This window comes from Drosophila albomicans, chromosome 2L (genome assembly GCF_009650485.2).
Source record: "Drosophila albomicans strain 15112-1751.03 chromosome 2L, ASM965048v2, whole genome shotgun sequence".
NCBI classification, from domain to species: Eukaryota; Metazoa; Arthropoda; class Insecta; order Diptera; family Drosophilidae; genus Drosophila; species Drosophila albomicans.
Genome location: NC_047628.2, coordinates 3,521,148 through 3,545,672, shown reverse-complemented (window position 1 = coordinate 3,545,672; position 24,525 = coordinate 3,521,148). Strand labels below are relative to the sequence as shown.

The following is a 24,525-nucleotide window of genomic DNA, read 5'->3' as shown; positions in this document are numbered from 1 at the left end:
TCGATAAATCTATATTCGATTACACAACGATAGTAGTGAAAACAATTGTTATTTTGCTTGGTCGCATACGTATGTATTATTTTGTTATGAAATAATTTAAGTTAAGCAAGCAAGTAGTATTTGGAAAAAAATTATTTAGGTGAAGCTATGATTTTTAGTGCCTAGGGAACAAATACATCTCGTCCTCACAGAACAGCTGTTTTGCGTAAAATTGCGGTTCAGTTCAACAACAATAAACACACTGGGTATCACAATCATGCTGAAGAACGCCGGCAGCTTACTATTCCGAAACTTATCCGTAAGTGATAACAAATTAAACGTTGAAATTGTTAATAATTGGTTATTGAATGTATTAGGCAAAATGCGGTTCACATACCCCATCAGTGAGGGGAATCAATTTGATACCCATGGTTGTCGAACAAACGGGACGAGGAGAGCGCGCTTACGACATATTCTCACGTCTTCTCAAAGAGCGAATCATCTGCCTGATGGGCAACATTACTGATGACATCAGTTCAACGGTGGTTGCCCAGCTGCTATTCTTGCAGTCGGAGAACGTGAACAAACCCATCCATTTGTACATCAACTCTCCTGGTGGCGTGGTGACCGCAGGCTTGGCCATCTATGATACGATGCAGTATGTAAAGCCGCCTATTGCGACATGGTGTGTGGGTCAAGCATGTTCCATGGGATCGCTCTTGCTGGCAGCTGGCGCACCTGGAATGCGTTACTCTTTGCCAAATGCGCGCATCATGATACATCAGCCGTCAGGAGGTGCTCAAGTATGATTGTTTTGCTATTGTGTAAGTTAAAGCACTTATCTATGACCTGCATTTATTTTACAGGGTCAAGCAACTGACATACTTATTCATGCGGAGGAAATCATCAAAATAAAACGCCAACTTACAACCATATATGTGAAACACGCAAAGAACTCATATGATGAGATGTGCTCTCGTATGGAACGAGACCACTTTATGACCCCAGAAGAGGCAAAGACCCTAGGCATAATTGATCATGTGCTTGAGCACCCCCCAGAGACAGTTTCGGACAGCGGTCCAACCTCCGATGGCAATCTGCCAACAGGCAAATTGGTCAAGTCTGACGATGAGGCCGAAAAGGAAAAGCGCAGATCAAAACAGTCGAGTTAGGCTCGCAGCAGCATTTTATATAACAGATTCTTGGATTTCAAATTGTAAAACGTAATTAATAGGAAAAATAAATTCAGATAATCGAAATTTACAACGTTCCGTTTTCATGAAAAACTTTATTTAAATGCTATTCATTTCATACTACGCAATACGATCAAAATCAATAAAACGTCTTTAAATGTACACGCATGCATACCTTCAAAACGATATCGAAGTATGGTATATATGCTCAAATGCCTTAAGACGATGTCAATTTTACAATTTCAATGTATTTTTCCGCGTGTAGATATCCATTAGCTGAAATGCTTGTGCTTATGATAAGCGAAGTAATAAAACTGATTTTATTGCTTCGTTTACAACTAATGGCTGTATCAGAAGAAGATACATTTTTCTTTTTTTTTTTTGTGTTCACAAATTCTTATTACTTTATATCAATAAAATTAGTATTTAAAGATCAGCGCTCGTTCAATACACATTTAAGTTTGGTCCATGGCAATAATGTCTGAATTGCCGGTAATGGAATCCTTTTGCACATATTCATAAATTTTACACAGTTCTGGAGTTTCTTTTATCGACTTTAAGAAGTCTAATAACTGCTGATTTTTATCTATAAGGAAAACATTAAATTATTTCTGTTTAGTATCGTACATTATTATTTATTAATTCGGATTACTTACTTGCTTTGGGTATTTGCGAGAGGGCAGACACCGCTCGTAGAGCGGAACGCTTCAGTTCATCTTGCTTCTCATACTCCTGCTTAACCGAATTGGCCTTTACCTTGTGTGTGCAAGTATCGCGCAATTGCTGAACAAACTGATCCAATCCTATATAGAAACAAATCCAATGTGTTAGCATTTTAATGTTCAGATAAATGAGCTAGATTTTTACATACTTAGCAAAACTTTATCGGGACATAGTACAGCAAGTCGCGCTGTCATTAGGTACGTCAGCATTTTGATGTCATAATGATCACAGAGGCCAGCCTGAACATGATCCATGAATTGCATTACGTCCACCCTTTCCAGACCCTGTTCAAGTAGCGTATACATGCATTCGAATGCAGCTTTTCGTATATCAAGACCATCGTCAACAGTATGCTTAAATGGTCCCATTTCCACTTCGCGTATGAGTTCACTTTTAACTTTTGTCTCTGAATATAGCCATGGTAAAAGCGTTGGTAATAGATCGCGCACCAAACTCGGTTTGTTGTGTACTGCCGAATTGAATGCAACTAGAGCTACGCGACGCACTTGTGGTTCTGGATCGCGTAAAGCGAATAAAAACTCGCCAATGCTTTGCTTGAGTAGCAAATCAATTGGTTGCGGCTGATCAGATATTGTGAATTTGACCGAAGACACAACCACAGTGCGCATGGTAGCGCTCTCCGATCGCAAAGCTTGTTGCAATTGCGGTAGTAATTCTTCCGGATTCACGAGCACAAGTTTGCCTAGGCATTCGGCAACAACGTTACGTGATCCTTCCTCTGAACATTCACAATGCTTAAAGAGTTGTGTCCAAATCGAAGGCACCGATGGCAACAATTGAGACAGGCCATTAGGTGTAACCGACAGAGATGATATGACCTCTTTCAATGAGTGCAGCAGAAGATACTGCCGCTTGGGCTGTGCCTCAATCTCCTTTAAGATAAGCGGCAAATATGTTTGCAAACTGCCCACAGATACGGCCCCAAGAGCATGCGAAGCAGCTGCTTTAACATCCTCAGAGGTGGCACCAAAGCATTCAATGATTGTTTGCGGCAGCACTTGGATACTGCTTAAATCAAAGTGTCTGCCGATTTCGCCAATTGTAAGCAAACAGAAGATTATTTGTGTATCCTTGTTATCGCGTTTCTGCAACTCAGCCATCAGTTGAGTGGCCAATGGAGTTGCGACCTGCGGGCATTGCTGAGTTAAGGCCGCAATACACTTTGCCGATGAATGATATGCCTGCTTGTGCAGCTGTAACTGCTCGCTGGGATTCTTGCCCGCTGGATCACTACCAGTTAAAACGGGTTCCATTAGCTTTGACACCAGTGAGTGATAATCCAATCCAGATAATTGGGCCTGAACCAAAGCTTGGAACAGCTCCAAAGTGCATTGCAAAGCGCTTCCCTATAATATCACATATAAAATTTAAGTTTATATAGCTAGATATTTAATATATGCATATAATATATATTAGCTTACCTGCAACAATGGCGAGCGAACCAATAATAATACAGATGGCAAAAATTTCTCGTGTATTCCAACTAATGCCTGCGGCTGGCGACGTGCTGTTGTACTTAATAAAGTTAATGAGTATTGAGCAACGTGTAAATCGGAGTCCGAAATTAGTCCAGGAATTTCCACAATAGCAGTCTGAAGCACATTGGGTTCAAAATTAGAGGAGTAGTTGATCACAATCTTGTTGATGAGGTCCAGCGAGTGTAGTTTTAATGCGCGATGATTCTTTCGCAGAAAAGTGCCCAAAGTGGGCAACACTTCGTGGAGAATGGGTGACAAGTCAATACGCAATGGCGATGCGGCAATCATGGTGAGAGCCTTAACACTGCTAAGGCGCGTCACTTCGTTTTTCAAACGCTCCATAAAGATGGGCAGGCAGACTGCCAACTCGCTTTTGAGTAAATCACCCATATTGGCAATAATTTGACCCATGCACGCAATGGCACGCTCCTTAACCTCTTGATCAACATCGGTTACTTTTAGTTTCTGCAAGGTACACGAATACACCTGAGTGACGAATGGGGTCACATCAAAGTCCGATTTAATAGCATTAGTTCCCAATGGACGTACAACTTTCACAAGTTGTTGCAGCACCAACAGCGCCTCAGTAGCAATCTTATAGAAGGGATCAAAGACCGATGTAACCACCAGTGGCACAAGCAGTGAGATATGTGGATGGAATACTTGTGGTTGATGACCCTGAAGCAATGAGCAGAGGAAGCCCAGCGACTCGATTTTCATATTGCTTGTGGAACTCTTGTCGTTTAACGAATAGCTTATGCCAGGCACAATGCTCTCCAGATGCGGCCCAAGGGCACCGGGTAGAGAGTTCAAGAGCTCACGAAGCAATAAGAAACAGTCCTGACGCGTTTTCATTGATTTCTCACGCATCAATGGTTGAATTGATTTGATAATTTGAGGTAACTGCTCTATTAGCAATAAAGTAGGACCCGAAATTTGATCCATGGAGTCGGGATCATGAGCCATATCATCAGCAGGACGTGTGTTTCTTAACAATGCAACATATGCATGAAATATGTCCGATTTGACATTCTCCTCACGCTCCTTGAATCGAGCAATTAGAGCTGGACTCAACGTACGATAGAATTCTTCAATTAACTCCTGACGAGTTGCAATCAAAACTTCCAAACATTTAGCAGCAGCACGTCGAACTTTCCAACTCATATCATCATCATCGCTATATTCCTCGCTGTCGACGTATTCATCCTCTTCAGTATCCATAGCAACCCCTGTATCACCGTCGTCGGCCTCATAGTTGTAGTTGGGATCGTATGTTACATACTTAAGGCATAGTTCAAGGATCTAGATAAAAAAAATTATGAGAGTAACAGGAATTATATCGAATCTTAAGATTATTATACGTAATAAGTTGCGACTCACTGATCGATTCTATTATATCACGATTAATTAGAAATATTCCAATAAATTAACTAAAACCATATTTAATGTAAATTCTTTACCATAGGAATGTGTGGATTTATAGCATCCGGACAACGCAGCACAAACGCTTCACAGGCCTGCAAGCAGAATTCTCGGAGCTCATCATCATCACGCTGGCTATATTGCTTGAGTAGCAGCATCGAGCGATCGATATGGTTACAGAGACGATGTCCAGCTTGACGGCTGAATGAGAACAAACCATTATTTGGATACCAGATATAACGAAACAGTAACATACCAAATTGAAGCCAAACATTGAATATAGGTTCGAATGGCTCCAGGATTTTGAGGATTTTCGAGTCCTTCCAGCAAGTGATCGACCACACCATTATAGGCATTACTATTTGCCTGAATTAGCAGCACTGAGAGCGCAACAATAGTTCGTTTGCGTACAGCCTGGCGAGGTGAAGCCAATTGAGGCATTAGAGCCTTCAATATTGTGTTGTGAAATGGAACCAAAAACTCGCCAAAGCGCGACAGCAAATCGGACAATATGTCCAGGGACTCTAACTTGACCGAAACGTCTTCCTACAAGAATGCAAGGAAGAGGGTTGTGTTGATTCATTCATAAGCAGCAATTCAAGTAAGGTTAAGACGCACCTTCTCAATGGCAATGCTCAATTTGCCAGTTATACGCTGACAGACATTAGGCGCAAGGGAATTCGATGACTGCGGCAACTCGGCAATGACGGTCTTGAGGCCAATGCTTGAGATGTCGCGCAGTTGTTCCACATTCGACATCATGTTGCCGCAGAGCGAGTCCACAATTGTCTCCACTTGATTTTCTTTTACTTTGTTGACCAACGGCCCCAAACACTTCACTGCCAAATTCTGCACTTCACCGTTTTTGTCTTCGAGCAATTTGAGAACCATGCGCACCACTTTTTTCTCCGACTCGTCATCCAGTATTATACTGTCTTTTTGCAACTCAGTCATTAAATCGTTTGTGGCCATGAATCGAAAATCTTTGTCCGTGGACGTCATCTACAAAACCCAAATAGTATTAATAAACTCTCATTTTAATCGAACTTCACATTTAAGATGAGTTCTCATCTATACATACTTTTTCCAGCAAATTTGCAATTTGGTGATATTGATGCGACGCCATGATCTATGGTTCTTGTGGTGTAAGCAGTATGTGGTTAATTATCTGAAATTTTGTACACAGTTGCCGATTTAATGATTTTGTGAGCGACTTACAAATTCTTTATGTCTTAGACAATGAAAACTCTATTTAATTTTTTTTCCGGCACAAAATTTTGCGTGTTGAAACTGGAACTGGAAAATGCACAAGTAAAATGATATCGATATATATATACGATAATGTATTCGACAGCAATTGTGAAGCTCTATCGATAGCTCTTGCAAAATGGTCATACTTTTACATTAACAGACTTCTGTTAAATAACATCTTATTAGAGATGGCTGCAAGATTCAATGGTTTTAGAAAATAATTAAAATTTAAATAGGGCAATCATAATAGATTCAACTATCAACTTTTAATCATACAATGTAAATCACAGAGGTTTATTTTGAATTTCAAGTTGTGACACTGAAATGAATATCAAAAATTACATATTTACATATGAAACATTTCATAATATTTCCCAGCTTAAAAGCCTTTACGAAATAATAATCATAAGTTGAATATTCATTTCAGTATGTTAAAACTCTTTTTCAAAGTGTAACCTCAATGCACTTGACATCTTCAGACAATATCGCAGTCGATTTATCCGCATTTTGAAGTTCGCCTATTTGAAATGCCTTTTGTGATCCATTTGTAATTATATCAAACTCTTTGCAAAATTCTTCAGCTGCATCCGGTCGCAGACAAATGAGAAGTCCGCCAGAAGTCTCAACTGCCTTTCCAGCGATTAATTTGGAACTTTGTCCAACCAGCTGACTAATTCTCAGTATATTCTTAATAATGGGTAATGTATGAATTTTAAACAAGAGCGGTGACCTCTGGAATTGAGCAAGGTTCTTGGCGTGACCCAAAAGACCAAATCCGGTCACATCCGTTGCAGCGTGTGCTTCATATTTATGCATCAACAGAGCAGCTAAAAGATACATATTACGTAGGTAAATATTAAGTTACTTATGTACATACATGCCGTCAAAACTCTCACCATTTCGGTTTAAATACTTCATTGATGAAATTGCTATTTGAAAAGAGTCGTTTATATCGCCGTCAGTTAACGCTGATAAAATCTTTTCATATTTATCATTTTTCTCATTTTGCCAAATCAACGCGCTCGTTGCTAATTGCGTTCCAAGGGGTTTTGTTAAAACCAAAACATCGCCAGCTTGCCCATTGGATGGTCTTCATATGTAAATTAAATTAAGATCATACATGTAGTGAGTTTAAGTTATAAGTTAAATCACACATTCTTACAAAATAATGTCTTGCTTATGGCAAACTGAAGTGGCGATTCCTCCTACAATGCACCAAGGATTAACAACGATATTCTTGACTATAATATTTCCATAGCAACCGCTGTTTTCTGAAGCTCTTTGGAATCCTTTCATAATTAAAGGCACCACAATGTCACGCTGCTTTTCACTTAGATTGGAGGGCGCACTTATAAGCATTTCCAATTTATCAATGTCAGTAACTCCCACAGCATATATGTCACTTAAAACATTGGCCACAGCAATTTGCCCCATTATTATAGGATCGTCAACAAGCGGATAAAAGAAATCTACAGTTTGAACTAAAGATAGTTCCTTGTGCCGTGAAAGAGGAATAACCGCGCAATCCATTCCAGATCCTACAAATTTCAAAATAATATATTATAGCAACGAAGTAAAATATTTAAAATGCAAAAAAAAAAAATAAAATAAATATATTTCTATAACTCACCAATAAAGTCGTCATTGTTTGTGCCTGTATTAGTAGATACTATTTCTGTTCCCCTGAGATATTCCAAAAGCTTCTCTTCGGGGATTTTACAACCTCACCCTCGTAGTGTGGAAAACGTCGTAAGTCTAAAGTCGACATCTAGACCATAATCCTCGGGTTGAAACATTTCAAAGTATATTTTAACAAATAAATAGTGATCTTCAATCAATCTCTATTTTACGATAAGATGTAGAGAGAAAACAGGGTGTGTCGACAATCAAAAATATATCTTTACACGCCAATTTGATATACCAAAATAAAGAAATCCCGAAACTTGCCACCTGGTTACACTTCCACAGAGACCCAACAAATTTCCAATGGTATATGTATATAGTAGCGCGTTTATTAAGTAACAGTTTAATACCAGCGATCGATATTTTATATTAATCGATGTTTAATTGAATAAAAAAAAAAAAACAATTCTTTTCATAGGCGATAAAGCTATTGTTCAATTTTCCACCACATTTACATGAAAAAACATTGATGTATGTAATTCGTATATCGGTATGTTGTTACTCAATTTGCGATATCGTTTCTTAACAAAAAATTAAATTTGCTAAAATATGAACTCTGGAAAAAAGCATAACAAAATTGATGATACAATGATGAAAATTGAAATTGAAATGAAAATTGCAAGAGTTAAATTAATATTTTTAAAATTGAGCATTGTTTTGATTAGGAATAACTTTTGTTTTTATAGTTTAATTGCACATGTAATATTAACTCTAATTAAAAAGAAAATTGTATTCAATAACTTGTTAACTTACAAAAGTGATTTAAAAAAATTGGTAATCACTTAAAAAATTATAAATCCGATATTAAACAGTTTATGAAATTTGTCCATATTTTGCGCTTTTATTGTGTTTGTTGTCTCCAACCAATACAAAAAAAAATCACCCTTAACACCCTTAACGGGAAAAAGCGAAGGACGATAAAGGACACTGACATTGTCGGCAAACAAATTTTATAAATCATTAGAAACTAGCTATTTATGGTATAAAATCTCCAAAACAATGAAATGAAGACTACTCACATATTAATATAATATAATAAGGAAATCCAATTTTGATCGCCCAGAGCTTTTTATGACGTTTTTGCAAAAGTCGATAATATTGGAGCAACAATAAAATGTTCAAAAGCAAAAACGAATGTAATGTTGTGTATAAGTGCACTGTTCGACTACTTGACGATTCAGACGTTTTAGAATGTGAATTCCAGGTGTGTAAGCTGTGTAGCTATAGTAAATTTAATTTTAATTTTTCTTTAAATAATTTTAAGTACCAATAATACATTAATGTAGATGAACTTACAGAATAAGCATGTACAATGTTAAAGAGTTTTTAAGAATATTTGCATGCCCTATGGTATATTAAACTTACAGTGCATTATTAAATAATTTATGACTTTTTGTTAACATTGCATTAAAATATACCATTGACAATTTTTCTTGCTGTAGCCATTCCATAAAGGCATTTATCTGGTCGACCATATATGTAGGCAATTAGATATTAAAGAAAAGGACTATTTCGGTTTACGTTACGTTGATACAGGAAAACAACGGGTGAGTATTGTAGCAAGGAGAGAATTCCTTTCAATTGTCAGTCCTTAATCGTTCCTGTCATTTTCGATCTTTATAGCACTGGCTCGACTTGGCCAAATCCATCTTAAAACAATGTAAAGGTAAACATCGTTATCGATGTGTTATTATGTATTGCAGATTAGTTAAATACAACTCCTTTCAGACATAGACCCAGTGCTTTTTTCCCTACGAGTTAAATTCTATCCTGCGGATCCATTTCGTCTCACTGGTAATGGCCGAATCATGCTCTTCCAGCAGTTGAAACGGGACCTACGTCATGGTCGATTATACTGTTCGTTGGGTGAGGCTGCCGCATTGGGAGCATTAATCGTTCAGGGTAAAAATGGCTGTTCCACATTTTATTATAATTTGCCTGCAAAGTATTATATATCTAATGAGCTTACATGTTTGCAGAGGAACTTGGGGATTATGATGAGGTTATTCACATAGGCGAGTATGTGTCATCCCTTGACTTGGCCTTGCGTCAAACTGAGAATCTCGAAAAGAAAATCATTGAGCTGCACAAAAAACGTAAGCCTGGCCAAGATCCCTCAGTTGCTATGGATGAGTTTATGGGTATAGCACGGGGTCTTGAGACTTATGGCATTGATCCACATCCCGTCAAGGATCATCGTGGCTCGTTGCTATACGTAGGTATTAATCATGCCGGCATCAGCACTTATGTCGCAGGTAAACGCTCTCAGCATTTTCGTTGGAACGAAGTGCATAAAATTAACTTTGAGGGCAAAATGTTTATTGCACATTTGAGTTTTACGGATTCAAGTCGGGAACCGGTGAGTAATTTCGGATTCGATGTAAATATTTTTGTATAACATATAATAATAAATATCATAATAATCTATTAATATAGAAAAAACATACTATTGGATTTAAGTGCCCTTCAGGACCTGCATGTCGTTATCTTTGGCGATGCGCCATCGAACAAATGCTTTTTTTCACGTAAGCTTAACTTTAATGGATGGATTGCAAGATGTTTTGATGGATTTGTATTGTCAACAGATTGCCGAATAGCCAACATGCTGCAGTTGTTTCTGGCGGCGGTTTCTTTTCCTGGGGCACCAAGTTCCGTTATACTGGCAGAACTGAACGCGAGATATTGACTGAGAGCATCAATGCTTTACGTGAACAAAAGATGACGAATTCAAGTTCCAGTAAGCGGAAGGCAAGCAGTGTGCCAGCAACTCCTTCCAGTCCACAGGGTGACTTGGCGCAAATCCGTAAACTATCTCAGTCATAAAAGATAAATATGCATTATCAAGCACTTTTCATTTTATAGGTTATAGTAGCTTGCCACGGTCTACGATGTCCGAGCCCTTGGGTTGCTCCATGGCTCCCAGCATTCTCATCTACGGAGGTCATGGGCAGGACGTAGGTGTCAATGGGAGTTTGCAAGTGCCAAGCTTGGAGCCAGTTTGCGAAGAGGCTCGTCTACGTTCCTCGAATATCGATCGACTAAATCACATGGGAACAGATTTGCCTGGCTATGCATTCAGAGACTCCATTGAGCATTCTTCGACTGAGAGTGGACTTACAGCTAGTGGCTATGATGTTGCTGGCAAGCCGCGTGGCAATCATACTGATTCTAAGCAGCACCTTTACTATTCGTCTAAGCAGTACTATGCACTGCCCAATCCCGCCTTAAATTCGAGCTCTTCCGTCGGTATTTCCAGTGGGAAACATATAGGACCATTTTCACGCACTCACTCCAACTCCAACAGTGGCAAAAGCTTAAGAAAATTCCATTTATTACATGCCTTTATACCATCTGTTATTTTTGTAATAATCGCGATGACCGGCACTGCAATCCTTATAATGGAATCCGAGTTGGAAATATTTGAGCGTGTTCGAAACTCTCCCGAAATGCTTAGTTTGCGGTATCAGTATTATCAACCATTAAAAGATTTTGTATTGGAAAAATTCGGTCGGAAAGCTTAATACCAATAATTCTGAAATAATTTAATTTAATTGTGACGACATTTTTTTATTTAAATCCCCTTTTGGTAATATTATAAATCTTCTTACTTAATTTTATATTAATTACTACCATTTCTACCAATCCGCATTCCAGATATTTCAATAATTCCTTATAACATTTTCTTAAGCAACACAAATTTTACAATTCATTTTCGCCAATTGATTTTCCACAAATCGCCAATTGTGTAATTGGTGTTATTTGCACATTTCGAAACATATCATATAGCTGCTATACTATACTACAGAAGTTTGGCTTATTTTCTAGAAAAATAGCATCTAATATCAATAAATAAAAGAAACTTACAATTAGGTTTTTTAACTGTGCAATTCTTAAGTACAAAAAAATCGTATAATAGGAGCCACATTTATTTCATAATCTCATCTTTTATTATTTATTATATAATTTTGATGTATATATCATCAATAAGTAAGTGTAATAAACTGTTCTAATAGCAGCTATATGATTACGGATTATTGTACGATTTCGATCACTATATTGAAAATAAATATTTTGAGCCAAATACAAAATATTTTCATTATGTTAAAGTTTATTTAGAGATATAATATTCATGCTTATATTGAAATGAATAACTTGGGCTTTTTAACATTTCAAATGCGCGCCTTTTGATTCGTTACGGTAGGACAACTGTAACAACCAATCTTAGCGGGGACATATGTATTTCTGTTCCTTACCCAATACTAGTGATAGATGGGAAGATATTTCGATAAGGACGTTTTGTTGTTTTTATTGCAAACATCGATTTTTTTTTCTTTTTTTAATAATTATAAAATGTTATTTATAATACAACACAATATATACTTTTTGGTACAAAAATACTGAAAATGAAGAGGCTTTTAGGATATATTGTGATCGTCCACCTTTTTTACTTATCGAAGCCTGCCATCAATTTCGATGATTTAAAAAATTGTAAAAACATCGATGCATCGATATTTTTCCACATCTAATACGATCGCGTACTGAAAAATTGCGAGTCGATTTAATTAATCAGTGCGCATGCGTGGATTCGGCAATGAAAATTACAGGTTTGTTTGTTTTATTGTCTCATAAAGAAATGTTCGACTACTAAGTCTACGTATGAATGCATATCTGCATGTCAGACTTAAATCTACTTTCAGTGGGTGAGTTGACGTATGCGTTGTGTGTATATATTATTATACGCCATTTTATTAGTCTTCGATTGAAATAAAATTTTTAAACGCGACAATTCGACAGATCTATTTATAAACAATACGTAAGTATAGAGTTAGCAGTGGCCAGATATGTATGGAATATTACAAGAGCAAATAAAACACAGTGCAAAGTTTCGCTACCTCACAAAATTACAAGTTTTGACAAACATATGCGTGCATTGCATTAGTATACATATGTGTGCAGACATTTAACGGCTTCCATATGCACGTAGCTGCAGCTATATGTACATGCATACGTGCATACATAGATACTTATGCATTTATATTAATTATGGGTTTCAAGTGTGTATACTTCTTGTACTACTTGTAAAATATGATCGTACATACATATGCATGTATGTATGTATGTACATATTTGTGACTTATATGCGCATGTGTGTATTTACATATGTGTGTTGTGTTGGTATGTGTGAACAGTATATTGAAAGTGCATGAAACAGATGACTTAAGAAGCAAACTGGAAATAAGAGTAATAAAATATAATATTCCGAATTTTATATTTTATTTACGAGCGATAAAGTATTTGTCTTTGTGTTCATGTATTGATATTATATTTCAAATTATATATTTGGTAATCAGTTTTCTTTCATTCATTTTCAGAATTAGTTTTGCCTATATCCAAATGTGCATTTAATTTGTGATGATTTAAACTGAAAATCAATATAGATACTATTAACTCGATCATTCGATTTCGGTCCCTATACAATAGTCGAAGAGTGGCAACCGTATAATGGTTTATCCCGAAGAACCTTTTTGGGCATTGCCAATGGTATCCGGATTATATGAAGATAGAGATTACAGGGGTAACTGGTGTGCAATTGTATAAGCAAATCAATAAACAATAAACTATTTAAATTTTCTAGTTAATGTCGTCGAAGCATTACAGGAGTTTTGGCAAATGAAACAGACGCGAGGCGTTGAGCTTAAGAATGGAGCGCTTGTAATTTACGAATCGATTCCATCCAATAGCCAGCCTTATGTATGCTTTGTAACATTACCTGGTGGCAGCTGTTTTGGAAGTTTTCAAGTAATCATTAACACAAATATAATTTGCATCGCAATTTAATTATTTAGAAAATACTAATTGTGATTTCAGAATTGTCCAACTAAGGCAGAAGCAAGACGAAGTTCAGCGAAAATTGCACTGATGAACTCGGTATTTAATGAACATCCATCTCGCCGAATTAGCGATGAGTTTATTGAAAAGGCAGTGCAAGATGCACGTGCATCATTCAAAGGAACTCCCCAAAACAATGAATTACCCGAATCCGGAATTGGCGCTTTCAGGTAAAATATTTGTGCCTGCAAAGAGAACATATTTTAAAATTTAATATTATTTTGTGATAGGTTCATGCTTGAAGCAAACAAGGGTCGAACAATGTTGGAATTCCAAGAACTGATGACCGTCTTCCAGCTGCTACATTGGAATGGATCATTGAAAGCTATGCGAGAACGGCAGTGCTCAAGGCAGGAGGTTGTAGCTCATTACTCTAACCGTAGTCTTGATGACGAGATGCGTGCCCAAATGGCCTTAGACTGGATAGCTCGCGAGCAAGAAAATCCTGGGGTTCTTAGAAGAGAGCTGGTCCTCGCCGAGCGCGAGCTGGAAACGGCACGAATGGCTGGGCGGGAATTGCGTTTTCCCAAGGAGAAAAAGGATATATTAATGATAGCTCATAATCAATTGGGAGGAAGCAACTTGGGTGCCACATCCATTGAGAACTAAACCGCAGACTGTTTATTACAATTTGGTTATTTAAACAGTATACATTCCATCCTTAGTCTTAACATCATTAACAAAGTAATCATCAGCAAGTAATCGACGACATTAAGCTTTCAGATATAACCCGTATTCAACAAAATCGTACAGATTATTTTATTGGCATACCATATGATCTCGAGTTCTGTTAAATCCGTTAAAGCTCATTTAAAGAAAAATCAGGAAAACATCACTAACGTTGTGTCAAAGAAAGATTAATTAACAGTTGCTGGCAGTCCCGAAGAAGTGAACACTATGCAAAAGATTAATAACTGGAAATTGAAAACTGGTAACTAAAAGAAATTCGTTTTAACACTGATAAGTGCAAAATACTTTCGGAATGAAAATTGTGATTTTAAATACTGCATTACGGAATTGTTTTTGAGACTAAACCTAAATAGCATAGTTAAATTTTTATACTCTTAACTCAAATATCTGCGTATCGAAAATGTATATGCATGTGTATTTATATCAATCATTGTCTCAGCGCCAAGCGCACCTCATCGGAGATCAATGCGATTTAGATAAATTTTTTGTAATATCTTCATCAACCTTAATAAAGTGGACTTTTTGGCAAAGCAATTATTTATTAGTCGGTGTTAGTCCACTGTGGAAAAACTATTTATTCAAATTTAGATGCCTATTATTGCTAATCTCATTAAAACAACGTTTGTGGAATTGATCATTTCTATTAAAATAATACACATTAATTTAATAAATGAACATTTATGAGTTGAAATATTCCATTGCCGAATTTTAAGGCTCTTAAAAAAAAGTGTATTGACAGGTCAATTGCAACACATGCGATCGCGATTAAAGGTTTATTTATTTGTCAATCCTGCATTGGTACGAAATGATATTTTGCTGTATGGATACATAGATCAATGTTTTTCGACTTTATTGCAAGCTTTATAACATTTTGAATAGGTTTTCGGTTGTCTTGCTTGCGATTAAAATCATTTTTTAATATGACAGCACAAGAGACGCATATGTTCCTGCCTGCGTAGGTGTACTTTGAGTACCCGCAATTGCATTCGTCATATTACATCATCACTTTGGAGCAGGCTACATAACCTCCGTGTCCTTTGGCGTATAATTCAATTAAAGTAATTGACTTCTTACCACAAACACGGCACTTCTTATGACTATCGGACTTGACAGATGTTACATTGATTCTGATTTGTGTGCTGCATAAGGTGAACACGAAGACGAAGATAAGCAAGAAGAAGACATTTGCGGCCAAAGCTGTTCAGACTAGAGGTGGGCACGGGCCGGGCTTTTTTTTGTGACCCGCGGGCTTACACAGGCCCGGAGCGGGTTCGGGCGGGCCCGGGCCTTATAATTAAGATTCGTACGGGCTTCGTGCGGGCCCGGGCCTTAGAAAAAAGGCCCGGCCCGTAAAAACCCGAAATAGGCCCGAAAAAAATTTTGATTTGATCGAATTAGAACCGCCATTTGTCGCATTTTAATTGCTTATCGATGCTACTATTAATTTGCTTATACAATATTTTATTTGTTTGCACTCCACTAATTAAAAATTGGCGGCTTATTGTGAAAGTAGCAAATCTGTGAAAAATAAAAATGTCGCGACAAACAATTCAGGACGCTGTAAATAAAAAAAAGTGAATGTGTAAAATTTATACAAAATGAAAAGGGCAGGAGTGAAGTGTGGAAGCTTTTCGATTGCGTTAATTATAATGGCAATAATGTTTTCTTATATGTGTAAATAAGTTTCGTGCCGGGCCGGGCCTTGATGAAAATGTTTCGTGTTCGGCCGGGCCGGGCCTCTCAAAAAAGAGTTTGTTTTCGTGCGTGCCCGGGCCTCAAAATACAGGCCCGCGCCCACCTCTAGTTCAGACAGTTCGAAAATCAGCATTCATTGAGTTGAGTTTCCTCCATTCACACGTAATCATTTGTCGATGCCCAAACCTCATCCAAAGTCAGTTCCTCCATTTCTACCGTTCTGATCAGATCACCCAGCTGCTCTCCTTCTTCAGTTTTTTATTTTCCAATAATATTCTCTGAGTTAGCTTTCTTCTTATCTACTTCAATATTATCGGTCACGTTAATGTCTACTCGAAATTGCTCAAAACATCTGTGGTTGCTAAGTCGTTAAATTGAAAATGTATGTTTTGAATTGCTTTTTTTATTTTTGGTTTTTCCGTAACTGCTTTGGAATTATTTGAGCTTGCTTTAACCGCATTTGTGTATTGAAAAACGAAAAAAGGTAATTAAATCAGAAATATATTTTATATAATATATTATTATTGCGTATGAGGCGACATCTTAATTAATTTTTTTTTCAATTCCTTTTTTAAATACTTTTTATCATGAAAATCATGAAATAATTTTGGGATTTTAAATGATTAGATAATCGTGTCTTCCTTCATTCATTCCTTACAACAAACATGGTACAAAAAAGATAATATTTTATAACTTTCTCCATTTGAACCACAGAATCTCGACTCCCAACGCTAATAAAGCTAGTAAAATGCCACCTTAAAATAAAAAGATTTTGAAAAAAGTAACTACGATTACAATCTCGTATTTTAACTTAGCAGTGTGAAAAATGCCGAGGTAACTCCCGATATAGATACTGGGTAGACGGTATAGAGAGACTGACAGGTTGGCTTCTTCATTTGACGTTGTCGAAGGATCCTCTCAATTAATCCAGCTTCCCGAGCATTGCACATACTTAATAGCAAATCAAATATTTATCGATTCGTGGTGATCTTTCGACGACTTACGCTGTTCTAAACAATTCGGTATATTGACTGTTCTTATGCACAATCCAATTCATAATCTCCACTTCCATTAGGCCTGATACTTCACGCAGGTCGCAAATTTCATTGGCATCAAATAATTCGGCGATAATCGGATAAGCATCAACAACTTCGCAGTGAAATGCGAATCCACCGCTTTTAAGATAGGGAATTGCGTCTTCTATGTGACCGTAAACGCCCATCTCACTTGGTCCTCTGGATGAAGATAGTTTTCGTTTTATAAGACGTGTCACAACGGGACTGCTACTTTCCTAGCAAATCAAAGATCAGTAAATAAATGTACTATTTGTTTGTTGCTGTCTCTAACAAATAATAATATGCTTATATCTTTTAGTTGTTCTACACCATCGCTCTATGAGCTTTTAATCAACTTACTCTAAATAAGACTTTATAGTATCCAATATCTTCAAAAGAGATTTTCAGTGGACTAGATATAATTTGGTCGACAGTAGCAGGTCCTTGATCTGAAGAACTTAGAAGCCCTCCAACAACAGATGAGGTGTAATAATTGTACATTACTACTGAGAATAAAAATATAGTTACAACAACAGAACGGGAGGGCACATCTGATGGAATTGGCTCCATTCCCTGCTGACAGACTGCTCCAAAAGTATGCAGTGAACGTTCCGTCCAACTACTTCGGCATAAGCTAGGCTTCCTACGTCCACCTTGCCATCTTTTATTGATGTACTCAAGAAGAAACCAGATTATGTTAATTACCAGCAATGTGGCCAAGGTGAAGAACCACACTTGCCCACTGAAAGGTGCTAGAAAATTTCCACTTTTACCATGAGTATCCAAGTCAGGCGTAAATCGAAAAAGAAAAGCTGTTTCGAATTTCCAACTCTGATGAATAGTATCAAACTCTGCAAATCGATTGATCCGATTGAATGCCCCTGATGCTGCAATGTCTGCTTCATTTCTCATAATGATTCCAAGTAACCCCAATCGAAAGGTCGTGTTGCCCAATCTGCCAGCCCAACCTCTTGAGTTTCGAAAATTTACAGTAAAGTTAAAACGATCCCTGAGCAGACTTAACAATTCGTAGTGATACTTTATAAAAGCTGCAACACCGGCATCTTTTGTGTGCCGTGATAGTATAGCTTCAATTTGTTCATTCGTCACGATGTCCTCCTGATCAATCTGCGAATGTATTTGATATTAACTTAGAGATCGTTAAGCTATTGTTCTACACTTACAACACTAGCTCCTCTTAAAACCAGGCCATTAAATTGACTACGGTACTTGATGCTTTGCAGCTCGAAAATATTTTGAAATGTAAGCAGTTTGTTTTGGTTGTTTCCAAGCATAGCGATTAAATGCACCTCCAAAGATGATTTCAATTGTCGGCCCTTGGAGTGAATGTCCCAAAGACAGTAGCCATCGACAGTTCTATTGACGTAAGTCAGTTGAGCATTTGGACCCACATAATCTAGCTCGAGGGGTAACAAATCATCAATATTTTGCCCTATGCCCCAAAGCAGCCACTGATAAGTCTTGTTGAAGTATCTACCCACAGAAGCTTCTCGAAGGAGTCTAGAGGAACCTTCGCATTCGGTATTCACAATCACAGCAGCTCGTGCATAATTCTCCCTTGTTAATACAGACATCAATGAGTACGAGCTGTTTATATGAATCGGATTTACAAACTGGTTGTGCTTCATCAAATTGAGGGAATTGAACACTAGATCTGTTAGCCCGAAAAAATAAAACAATTAATACGAGAATGGATAGATTGTATTGTCAATATAAAATACCTTCCTTTGAGCAAGCAAATACAACTGTTTCTTTTGTTTGAACCAAGTCCACTATAAATTGTGTTACGATTAATGGTTCCATTGTATAACCTGCTACTTCGAGCGCCCCAATTGAAACTAATAGAGTTACTGCCGCGAAGTTGTACATTTTTTTGAATCACGTATGTGCTAAGAAACGTGAATGCAGCTACTTTTATAGGTAGTCGCTATTCTTTGATTGACAGTTTCAATAGCAACAGCCACTTGAAAATTAAAATTATAGTCATAATACGCCACCTAAGGCAACAAATTGTATTTAATTTTAATTATATTTAACTGCGATCTAATTGAATTAAATTAGTCAACAGAAGGGTGAACTTAGCGGCATTATTGCTTTTATAAATGAAATGTATTGGCATAAATATATTTTTATTTCTCGCTTAAATATACAACACATTTATACGATTTTACAGGCATCAATAAAAAAACAATGTATTACAAATTGATTGGGAAAAATAAAATCTAAACCACCTGTAATTGCACTTGTTTCTGCATTGAAGAATCAAATGGAGTCTCATAACGAATTAACTTGTTAAGCAAGAATGTACCATCTTGATGGTAATCGGCGTCTACCACAAATACTTCAACAACTTTGTTTATTATATACTGCTCATTCTTAAGAGTATCGACTATTAATAAAGGTGAGACCTTTATGAGACCCAATTTAGAAGGGCAAATCGAAAGCGGAAACTCAGCAATTGCACCTGGCTGTAAAACATCCAAGACAAAATTCGAAGAACCAGTATAAGGACAATCGGGAAACACTTTAGTATCAAGCGTAATATACAGCTTCATCGCATGCTCAGCAGTATTCGTAACTCTGCATTGGAAAGTAAATATTGTACCGATCTTCACAATATTTTCAGCATCGACGACCTCCAAACGAATGTCCTTATATTCAAACGGCTAAAAATAATTAAGAACAGTGTAAATCATTATTAGATTGAGTGCTTTATATAATATTTTTTATATTTACCAATCGCTGCAATTGACTTGTTTGCAGTCTGCCCTTTTCGCCGAAATTCGACCTCCAGACAATGTCTAACTTGCCAACATTATTTGCTTCACGAAGAATTTTTATGTCCTTGGCGATTTCAGGCTTAGGCTATAATTATAAAAATATTTTATTTGCAAACAAAGTTGTCATACATTAAAACCAACCTTTATGCAGTAAAGAAATTGACAACTGTTGTTCGGCTGTAACATATTCTTCGAGTTAAAAACCGATTCTCCGTTGGGAAGAGTGTTTAACGATGTAACTGTGTATTGCTCCGAGCTGTCCAATTCAACTTTTTCCAGACAAAATGGGCCAGTGGTCACATTTTGGATTTGCGCCTCTAAATATATTTCATCCATTTCTGCATTATAAAATTTGGTTTTAACGTCAAGTGGCTTGAGAACTTGAAACTTGAAGAACTTTCTTAAAGATTGTGCAAATCCAGCTGGACTCGTGTAATTAACTTCACAAACAAGACTAAAATATAATTAATAAAGTACTAGATGGAAGATTGCAATAGATATATTGTATGAGTTAATACGAACATATGGGTGCCAATCTCCTTAACTTCATATCGAATAACATCATCGAGAGTTTCGTCTGCTGTTAACACCACAGACGACTTTTTGTTTTCGTGCATCAGTAAGTTTATACGCGACGTGTTCGACTGCAGATCCACTTTGACCGTAACGCCCTCAACGGGATGCATCGTACAATTGTGTACGCATATGTAGCTTGAAAATGTTTCGCCCAAATAGATGTTACCAAACGATTGAGGTAAAAGCATAGTTTGACCAGCTCCCAATGCTTCAGCACAAGTCCTAGCAATGCCATCATTCTCTACCATTCGACTAAAACTTTGGGGCAAATCCTTTGGTTCACAAGTCACAATGGGCCCAACACCCACTAATGTAGGACGGGTTAATCTCATAACTGAAATTACGCAGATGTAGTTTTGAGCAACACTCATTACAAAATGGGAATACCTTTTAAAGCTAATAAATGAGAGTCCGCTTCGCCAGAGTTCATTTTTTCTGAAAATTAAGATTTAAGGTAACACACAGAAAAATGTAAACAACAGCGTGACAGCAAGTTGATTGTTAAAATATACCAAAAAGCCGTAACTGGTGTTTTCAGTATTTTTATACCCAAAAATTAACTGTAATAACGATACGCGACAAATCGATTAATATTGCAATCAGCACAATTTGTTTTTTAATCACTTTTTCTTTTAACAATAATAATACCTTTTACAAACTCAATTTTCTTTATCCAATTTTCTTATTTAATATATGTATATTGGTTATAGAATTATATTTGGGTGAAAAACTTTAAAAACTTCCAATCGATCCTGCAATTAATTTTTATAAAGTAACTAAATGAACGTGACGAAAAATTCGAAAATTAACATGTCATTATTTGTTAAATAGCAGGTCTCTAACATAAATAGTTATATCAAAATTTTTATTGTATTTAGCAATATCTTGTATTTACTGACTGATGGTTCATAAATACCATAATGATATCTTAGCAGCTAACTAACATCTATCCCAGAATATCGTGAACTTAGCTCTCCAACGAAACCATATCGCGACTAATAAAAAAAGCAGCAACCAACGCTGCAGTTTGAGCTACTTCAGAGCAGCCCTTGGACAATCGCTCCTCAACTTTTGCCAGTTTTATAATCAACTTGTTCATCACAGACATGGGCAACTCAACTAATGAAAAAACAAACATTAATACAATAAAAATATTTCAGTAGGCATAACTTACGTCTCATAATAAACAAGTGCAGTTCTGTGACGATATCTTCCAATGCGAGGCCACGTTTACTCTTTGTTTCTTCAATAGCTAAGTGCAAGAAAACAGAAATATAAAAATACTAAACTCTTAATGATTAATGAATCTCTCACTGTCAAATGCCGAGTCAAATGTAGCTGCAGAGAGCAATGTCTGAAGCATATGCTCAATCTCGCTTCTTAGAGGATAGCCAACACACATATACACGTTATCCTCGTTGACTTCATCAAAGGCCATTGAAGTGCTCTGCAAAACATTGAGAACCTTTCGCATGTCTCCCTTGGATAGAGCGACTAGTGCATTCTTGCCGTCATCCGTTACACGAACCCTGTAAAATAGTCGGTTAATAAGTTACCCTGCTTAAGCACCGCTAAATACTTACTGCTCCTCCTGTATAATCTTATCAAGACGCGGGAGCATCTGCTCTGGTGACAAAGGTGCGAATCGAAATCGTGTGCATCGAGATTGAAGTGCTGGAATAATTTTGCTGAGATAGTTGCAAATGATACAGAATCGCACATTTTCTGTGTATTTTTCAATGATGCGACGTAGCGCATTCTGCGCATCATTGGTCATGGCATCCGCCTCGTCCAGAATAATCAGTTTAAAGGTGCCACAGAATATTGTACGAGTTGATGCAAAGTTGAGGATCTGACCCCGAACAATGCCAATGCCACGATCATCAGAAGCGTTTAGCTCCAAGACCATTGACTTGAAATGGGATGACGAGTAGAGTTGGCGTGCACAGGCAAGAATGGTGCTCGTTTTGCCCGTGCCTGGTGGTCCATAAAAAAGCAGATGCGGCAGTTGTTTCTGATTGATGAAACGGTTGACTGCAAAATATAATGCTGTATTACTTTTGCCCAGTTTCATGTGTTGCAGCGTGAACTTACTGGTAGAAATAATTTCCTCATGGGATATCAAATCATCTAAGCAGCTGGGGCGGTATTTCTCGACCCACGGCATACGAGCAACGGTTCCGTTGTTTTCGGACATAATTAAACACACTTCCAAATATTATTGCAGTCTGCAAAAAAAGTTTACGCGTTCGCGCCGTTTTCTAAGCGAAAACACACTATCGATAAACAAATATCGATGTGACAATTTATCGCACTAGTGTTTGTGTTTGCGATGTATTATTATTCTCAAAACTATTTATAATACTGAATGACAATTTGCTTGTAAATAAATGAATTAGTTGAATTCTGAAAATACATTTTATAAAGACATCAGAATTATTTAATAAACACATGTCATATTTTTTTTTATATCTTTTTATATTTTACTGCCTCCAACAGCTATACAATTACAATATACAATGTATTCTTGTTGTTGTTATATTAAATACTTGTAACAACAATGGCTTAATAATCTAATGACCATTCATTCTCAGCAATAAAAGAATCGACAACTTCCTTCATTGAGAAATTTGGTATCAACTGATCTTGGGTGAGTTTAACTCGAGTTACAGGATCAAAGTGGCCAACGCGCTGCAAATGTTCTTCAATATCCTTGCGCTCATATGTGATTCCCGATGGTGTAATAACGGGATCAGTTAATATTTCAAAACTTATTTTTCCACAAAGAAAATCGGGCACATCGCGTTTCTGTTTGAAATACATTATTATTTTTTAAAAAATTACTAAAAAAAAAGTTTGCACTTTACCCTTCGTCGTTCGTCTACTTTAGCGAATACATTGTTAAGCTCTTTAATATGATCATCCTGCAACAAAAAATATATAATTATACAATGCTATATTCGCATCTAAGCTTTCATTAAGTGTAAAATTTATACCCTAGGTCTACTCTAATAGATATACTTATCTTGTAGAATTAAACTTACGCTTTCTTGTTCAATTTCCTGTTGTTTATCTTTTAAATGTTCTTCGTTTAAATTCTCATTTAACTTCAAACTGGCAAGACGATTTTCCATGTCGTCTTTTATTAAACTGAAAATAAATTGCAATATTAATAGTCGAATTATTTACAAAGTACATGAACATGCTGGAGCTGATTTATACCGATTCAAATAGCTTTGTAGTTCAATTTCCTGATGTATTCTCTTCTCCTCCATGACATTCCAACGTTTTTTGCGTGCCAATCGGAGCTGCAATGTAATATCATCTCCAAAGTTCTGCTTTTGCTCCTTCGACAAATCATAAGCTTAAAACATAAAGCATAAAAGAATCAGCATAGTTTTTGTATCTTGAAAGAATTATAATAAATCTTATGAGTTTTACCGCGCTGTAAATGTTTTATAGCTTCATCATAATTGTCGATTTCCATTAGACCTTGTCCCAAGAAAAAATGACCCTTCAGTAGGTTGCCATCAATATCCAAAGCTCGACGACAATCCTGACAGCAAAGCTCCCATCGCTTCAGTTTAAGATTGCAAAGTGCTCGATTTGTGAAGTATGTTGCATTTGTTGGATTCTTAATCTGCACAATTTAAAGTTATGCATATTTCGTTATTTGTATACATAATATAATGTAGTATTAGTCTTACTATGGCCTTCGAATAGCAAATAATAGCATCGTCATACTTGCGGGCAGCAAATAAAATATTGCCCTGCTCTTTCAATTGCAGGTCAGATAAATTTGTGGTGGAATAAATATGTTTGCTCGTCATTCTGTGAAAACTTTTGCTTTCTTAATCGTATAATCTGCTTAATACGATTGTTTAATGCTAGCGTAGGAATTATCAAAAACAGCTGATACGTTTATTCGGAGTTGTAAAAGCAAAATACACTTTCCGTATCATTTAAACCGAATTCCGATACACCAAAAAAATAAAAACAGCTTATTGTTTTTCCTACAACATACAATACATGTATGTATATATATAAATTGCAATTCTGAAAATCTGTT

At 36.7% G+C, this 24,525-nt stretch overlaps 9 protein-coding genes and 1 long non-coding RNA gene across 13 annotated transcripts; 4 read left to right on the top strand and 6 right to left on the bottom strand.

Moving 5' to 3' along the window:
- Positions 1 to 75: 75 nt before the first annotated feature.
- Positions 76 to 1,245, top strand: LOC127565029 (ATP-dependent Clp protease proteolytic subunit). Its single transcript, XM_052001961.1, has 3 exons — positions 76 to 298; positions 357 to 782; positions 846 to 1,245. The coding sequence occupies exons 1-3, from the start codon at positions 257 to 259 to the stop codon at positions 1,149 to 1,151; spliced, it is 774 nt and encodes a 257-aa protein (XP_051857921.1). The 5' UTR covers positions 76 to 256; the 3' UTR covers positions 1,152 to 1,245.
- Positions 1,246 to 1,537: 292 nt separating this feature from the next.
- Positions 1,538 to 6,137, bottom strand: LOC127565027 (cullin-associated NEDD8-dissociated protein 1). Its single transcript, XM_052001958.1, has 8 exons — positions 5,898 to 6,137; positions 5,435 to 5,818; positions 5,073 to 5,362; positions 4,855 to 5,017; positions 3,338 to 4,696; positions 2,044 to 3,262; positions 1,829 to 1,975; positions 1,538 to 1,758 (listed from the first exon to the last, which is right to left on the bottom strand). The coding sequence occupies exons 1-8, from the start codon at positions 5,940 to 5,942 to the stop codon at positions 1,628 to 1,630; spliced, it is 3,738 nt and encodes a 1,245-aa protein (XP_051857918.1). The 5' UTR covers positions 5,943 to 6,137; the 3' UTR covers positions 1,538 to 1,627.
- A 149-nt stretch (positions 6,138 to 6,286) lies between these two features.
- On the bottom strand, positions 6,287 to 7,951 carry LOC127565028 (selenide, water dikinase 2). Of its 2 annotated transcripts, XM_052001959.1 has the most exons (4): positions 7,698 to 7,951; positions 7,230 to 7,605; positions 6,964 to 7,157; positions 6,302 to 6,894 (listed from the first exon to the last, which is right to left on the bottom strand). In XM_052001959.1, exons 1-4 carry the CDS (start codon positions 7,861 to 7,863, stop codon positions 6,512 to 6,514), a joined length of 1,119 nt encoding a protein of 372 aa, XP_051857919.1. In that variant the 5' UTR covers positions 7,864 to 7,951; the 3' UTR covers positions 6,302 to 6,511. The 2 variants fall into 2 exon arrangements, with proteins under 2 accessions (XP_051857920.1, XP_051857919.1); XM_052001960.1 differs by lacking the exons at positions 7,230 to 7,605; positions 7,698 to 7,951 and having other exon boundaries at positions 6,287 to 6,894; positions 6,945 to 7,058.
- A 736-nt stretch (positions 7,952 to 8,687) lies between these two features.
- On the top strand, positions 8,688 to 11,821 carry LOC127565053 (FERM domain-containing protein 5). 2 transcript variants are annotated; one of them, XM_052002062.1, is made up of 9 exons: positions 8,688 to 8,730; positions 8,791 to 8,954; positions 9,193 to 9,297; positions 9,374 to 9,416; positions 9,479 to 9,652; positions 9,730 to 10,109; positions 10,187 to 10,275; positions 10,336 to 10,553; positions 10,613 to 11,821. In XM_052002062.1, the coding sequence occupies exons 2-9, from the start codon at positions 8,865 to 8,867 to the stop codon at positions 11,269 to 11,271; spliced, it is 1,758 nt and encodes a 585-aa protein (XP_051858022.1). In that variant the 5' UTR covers positions 8,688 to 8,730; positions 8,791 to 8,864; the 3' UTR covers positions 11,272 to 11,821. The 2 variants fall into 2 exon arrangements, with proteins under 2 accessions (XP_051858022.1, XP_051858023.1); XM_052002063.1 differs by lacking the exons at positions 8,688 to 8,730; positions 8,791 to 8,954 and adding an exon at positions 9,041 to 9,100.
- A 436-nt stretch (positions 11,822 to 12,257) lies between these two features.
- LOC127565157 (protein limb expression 1 homolog) lies at positions 12,258 to 14,859 on the top strand. Of its 2 annotated transcripts, none has more exons than XM_052002427.1 (5): positions 12,258 to 12,354; positions 13,123 to 13,325; positions 13,386 to 13,549; positions 13,619 to 13,809; positions 13,870 to 14,859. In XM_052002427.1, exons 2-5 carry the CDS (start codon positions 13,253 to 13,255, stop codon positions 14,246 to 14,248), a joined length of 807 nt encoding a protein of 268 aa, XP_051858387.1. In that variant the 5' UTR covers positions 12,258 to 12,354; positions 13,123 to 13,252; the 3' UTR covers positions 14,249 to 14,859. The 2 variants fall into 2 exon arrangements, with proteins under 2 accessions (XP_051858387.1, XP_051858388.1); XM_052002428.1 differs by lacking the exon at positions 12,258 to 12,354 and adding an exon at positions 12,471 to 12,563.
- A 1,279-nt stretch (positions 14,860 to 16,138) lies between these two features.
- LOC127565156 (uncharacterized) lies at positions 16,139 to 17,196 on the top strand. The gene is made up of 3 exons (XR_007954533.1): positions 16,139 to 16,508; positions 16,739 to 17,046; positions 17,100 to 17,196. It is a non-coding gene; the product is annotated as an uncharacterized LOC127565156 (long non-coding RNA).
- LOC127565155 (ionotropic receptor 75a) lies at positions 16,576 to 19,030 on the bottom strand. Its single transcript, XM_052002426.1, has 6 exons — positions 18,822 to 19,030; positions 18,264 to 18,754; positions 17,440 to 18,207; positions 17,029 to 17,315; positions 16,836 to 16,975; positions 16,576 to 16,779 (listed from the first exon to the last, which is right to left on the bottom strand). The coding sequence occupies exons 1-6, from the start codon at positions 18,967 to 18,969 to the stop codon at positions 16,712 to 16,714; spliced, it is 1,902 nt and encodes a 633-aa protein (XP_051858386.1). The 5' UTR covers positions 18,970 to 19,030; the 3' UTR covers positions 16,576 to 16,711.
- Positions 19,031 to 19,168: 138 nt separating this feature from the next.
- On the bottom strand, positions 19,169 to 20,960 carry LOC127565154 (probable trafficking protein particle complex subunit 13 homolog). Its single transcript, XM_052002425.1, has 5 exons — positions 20,844 to 20,960; positions 20,403 to 20,790; positions 20,022 to 20,334; positions 19,837 to 19,965; positions 19,169 to 19,766 (listed from the first exon to the last, which is right to left on the bottom strand). Exons 1-5 carry the CDS (start codon positions 20,884 to 20,886, stop codon positions 19,323 to 19,325), a joined length of 1,317 nt encoding a protein of 438 aa, XP_051858385.1. The 5' UTR covers positions 20,887 to 20,960; the 3' UTR covers positions 19,169 to 19,322.
- A 221-nt stretch (positions 20,961 to 21,181) lies between these two features.
- Positions 21,182 to 22,774, bottom strand: LOC127565077 (replication factor C subunit 5). Its single transcript, XM_052002146.1, has 5 exons — positions 22,551 to 22,774; positions 22,040 to 22,490; positions 21,771 to 21,985; positions 21,631 to 21,708; positions 21,182 to 21,575 (listed from the first exon to the last, which is right to left on the bottom strand). The coding sequence occupies exons 1-5, from the start codon at positions 22,651 to 22,653 to the stop codon at positions 21,424 to 21,426; spliced, it is 999 nt and encodes a 332-aa protein (XP_051858106.1). The 5' UTR covers positions 22,654 to 22,774; the 3' UTR covers positions 21,182 to 21,423.
- A 140-nt stretch (positions 22,775 to 22,914) lies between these two features.
- Positions 22,915 to 24,495, bottom strand: LOC127565079 (E3 ubiquitin-protein ligase CHIP). Its single transcript, XM_052002148.1, has 6 exons — positions 24,164 to 24,495; positions 23,898 to 24,096; positions 23,679 to 23,820; positions 23,501 to 23,606; positions 23,324 to 23,380; positions 22,915 to 23,264 (listed from the first exon to the last, which is right to left on the bottom strand). The coding sequence occupies exons 1-6, from the start codon at positions 24,284 to 24,286 to the stop codon at positions 23,022 to 23,024; spliced, it is 870 nt and encodes a 289-aa protein (XP_051858108.1). The 5' UTR covers positions 24,287 to 24,495; the 3' UTR covers positions 22,915 to 23,021.
- Positions 24,496 to 24,525: the final 30 nt, after the last annotated feature.

Coding starts and splice junctions, on each gene's coding strand:
- LOC127565029 (XM_052001961.1), top strand. CDS start 257: ATGCTGAAGAACGCCGGCAGCTTACTATTCCGAAACTTATCC. Junction 299..356: donor TACTATTCCGAAACTTATCC/GTAAGTGATAAC, acceptor TGAATGTATTAG/GCAAAATGCGGTTCACATAC. Junction 783..845: donor AGCCGTCAGGAGGTGCTCAA/GTATGATTGTTT, acceptor TTTATTTTACAG/GGTCAAGCAACTGACATACT.
- LOC127565027 (XM_052001958.1), bottom strand. CDS start 5,942: ATGGCGTCGCATCAATATCACCAAATTGCAAATTTGCTGGAAAAA. Junction 5,819..5,897: donor TTGCAAATTTGCTGGAAAAA/GTATGTATAGAT, acceptor TGGGTTTTGTAG/ATGACGTCCACGGACAAAGA. Junction 5,363..5,434: donor TGAGCATTGCCATTGAGAAG/GTGCGTCTTAAC, acceptor GCATTCTTGTAG/GAAGACGTTTCGGTCAAGTT.
- LOC127565028 (XM_052001960.1), bottom strand. CDS start 6,966: ATGGTGAGAGTTTTGACGGCAT. Junction 6,895..6,944: donor GGTGAGAGTTTTGACGGCAT/GTATGTACATAA, acceptor TGTATCTTTTAG/CTGCTCTGTTGATGCATAAA.
- LOC127565053 (XM_052002062.1), top strand. CDS start 8,865: ATGTTCAAAAGCAAAAACGAATGTAATGTTGTGTATAAGTGCACTGTT. Junction 9,653..9,729: donor GGGAGCATTAATCGTTCAGG/GTAAAAATGGCT, acceptor ACATGTTTGCAG/AGGAACTTGGGGATTATGAT. Junction 10,110..10,186: donor CGGATTCAAGTCGGGAACCG/GTGAGTAATTTC, acceptor CTATTAATATAG/AAAAAACATACTATTGGATT.
- LOC127565157 (XM_052002427.1), top strand. CDS start 13,253: ATGGTTTATCCCGAAGAACCTTTTTGGGCATTGCCAATGGTATCCGGA. Junction 13,550..13,618: donor GCTGTTTTGGAAGTTTTCAA/GTAATCATTAAC, acceptor TTGTGATTTCAG/AATTGTCCAACTAAGGCAGA. Junction 13,810..13,869: donor TCCGGAATTGGCGCTTTCAG/GTAAAATATTTG, acceptor ATTTTGTGATAG/GTTCATGCTTGAAGCAAACA.
- LOC127565155 (XM_052002426.1), bottom strand. CDS start 18,969: ATGTACAACTTCGCGGCAGTAACTCTATTAGTTTCAATTGGGGCGCTC. Junction 18,208..18,263: donor TTTTAAGAGGAGCTAGTGTT/GTAAGTGTAGAA, acceptor ATACATTCGCAG/ATTGATCAGGAGGACATCGT. Junction 16,976..17,028: donor ACCGAATTGTTTAGAACAGC/GTAAGTCGTCGA, acceptor TTTGCTATTAAG/TATGTGCAATGCTCGGGAAG.
- LOC127565154 (XM_052002425.1), bottom strand. CDS start 20,886: ATGAACTCTGGCGAAGCGGACTCTCATTTATTAGCTTTAAAAG. Junction 20,335..20,402: donor AAGGAGATTGGCACCCATAT/GTTCGTATTAAC, acceptor ATTATATTTTAG/TCTTGTTTGTGAAGTTAATT. Junction 19,767..19,836: donor CAAGTCAATTGCAGCGATTG/GTAAATATAAAA, acceptor AATTATTTTTAG/CCGTTTGAATATAAGGACAT.
- LOC127565077 (XM_052002146.1), bottom strand. CDS start 22,653: ATGTCCGAAAACAACGGAACCGTTGCTCGTATGCCGTGGGTCGAGAAA. Junction 22,491..22,550: donor TGAGGAAATTATTTCTACCA/GTAAGTTCACGC, acceptor TATATTTTGCAG/TCAACCGTTTCATCAATCAG. Junction 21,576..21,630: donor GCACTTGTTTATTATGAGAC/GTAAGTTATGCC, acceptor TTTTTTCATTAG/TTGAGTTGCCCATGTCTGTG.
- LOC127565079 (XM_052002148.1), bottom strand. CDS start 24,286: ATGACGAGCAAACATATTTATTCCACCACAAATTTATCTGACCTGCAA. Junction 23,381..23,500: donor AGGAAATTGAACAAGAAAGC/GTAAGTTTAATT, acceptor TTTTTGTTGCAG/GATGATCATATTAAAGAGCT. Junction 23,265..23,323: donor AAGTAGACGAACGACGAAGG/GTAAAGTGCAAA, acceptor TATTTCAAACAG/AAACGCGATGTGCCCGATTT.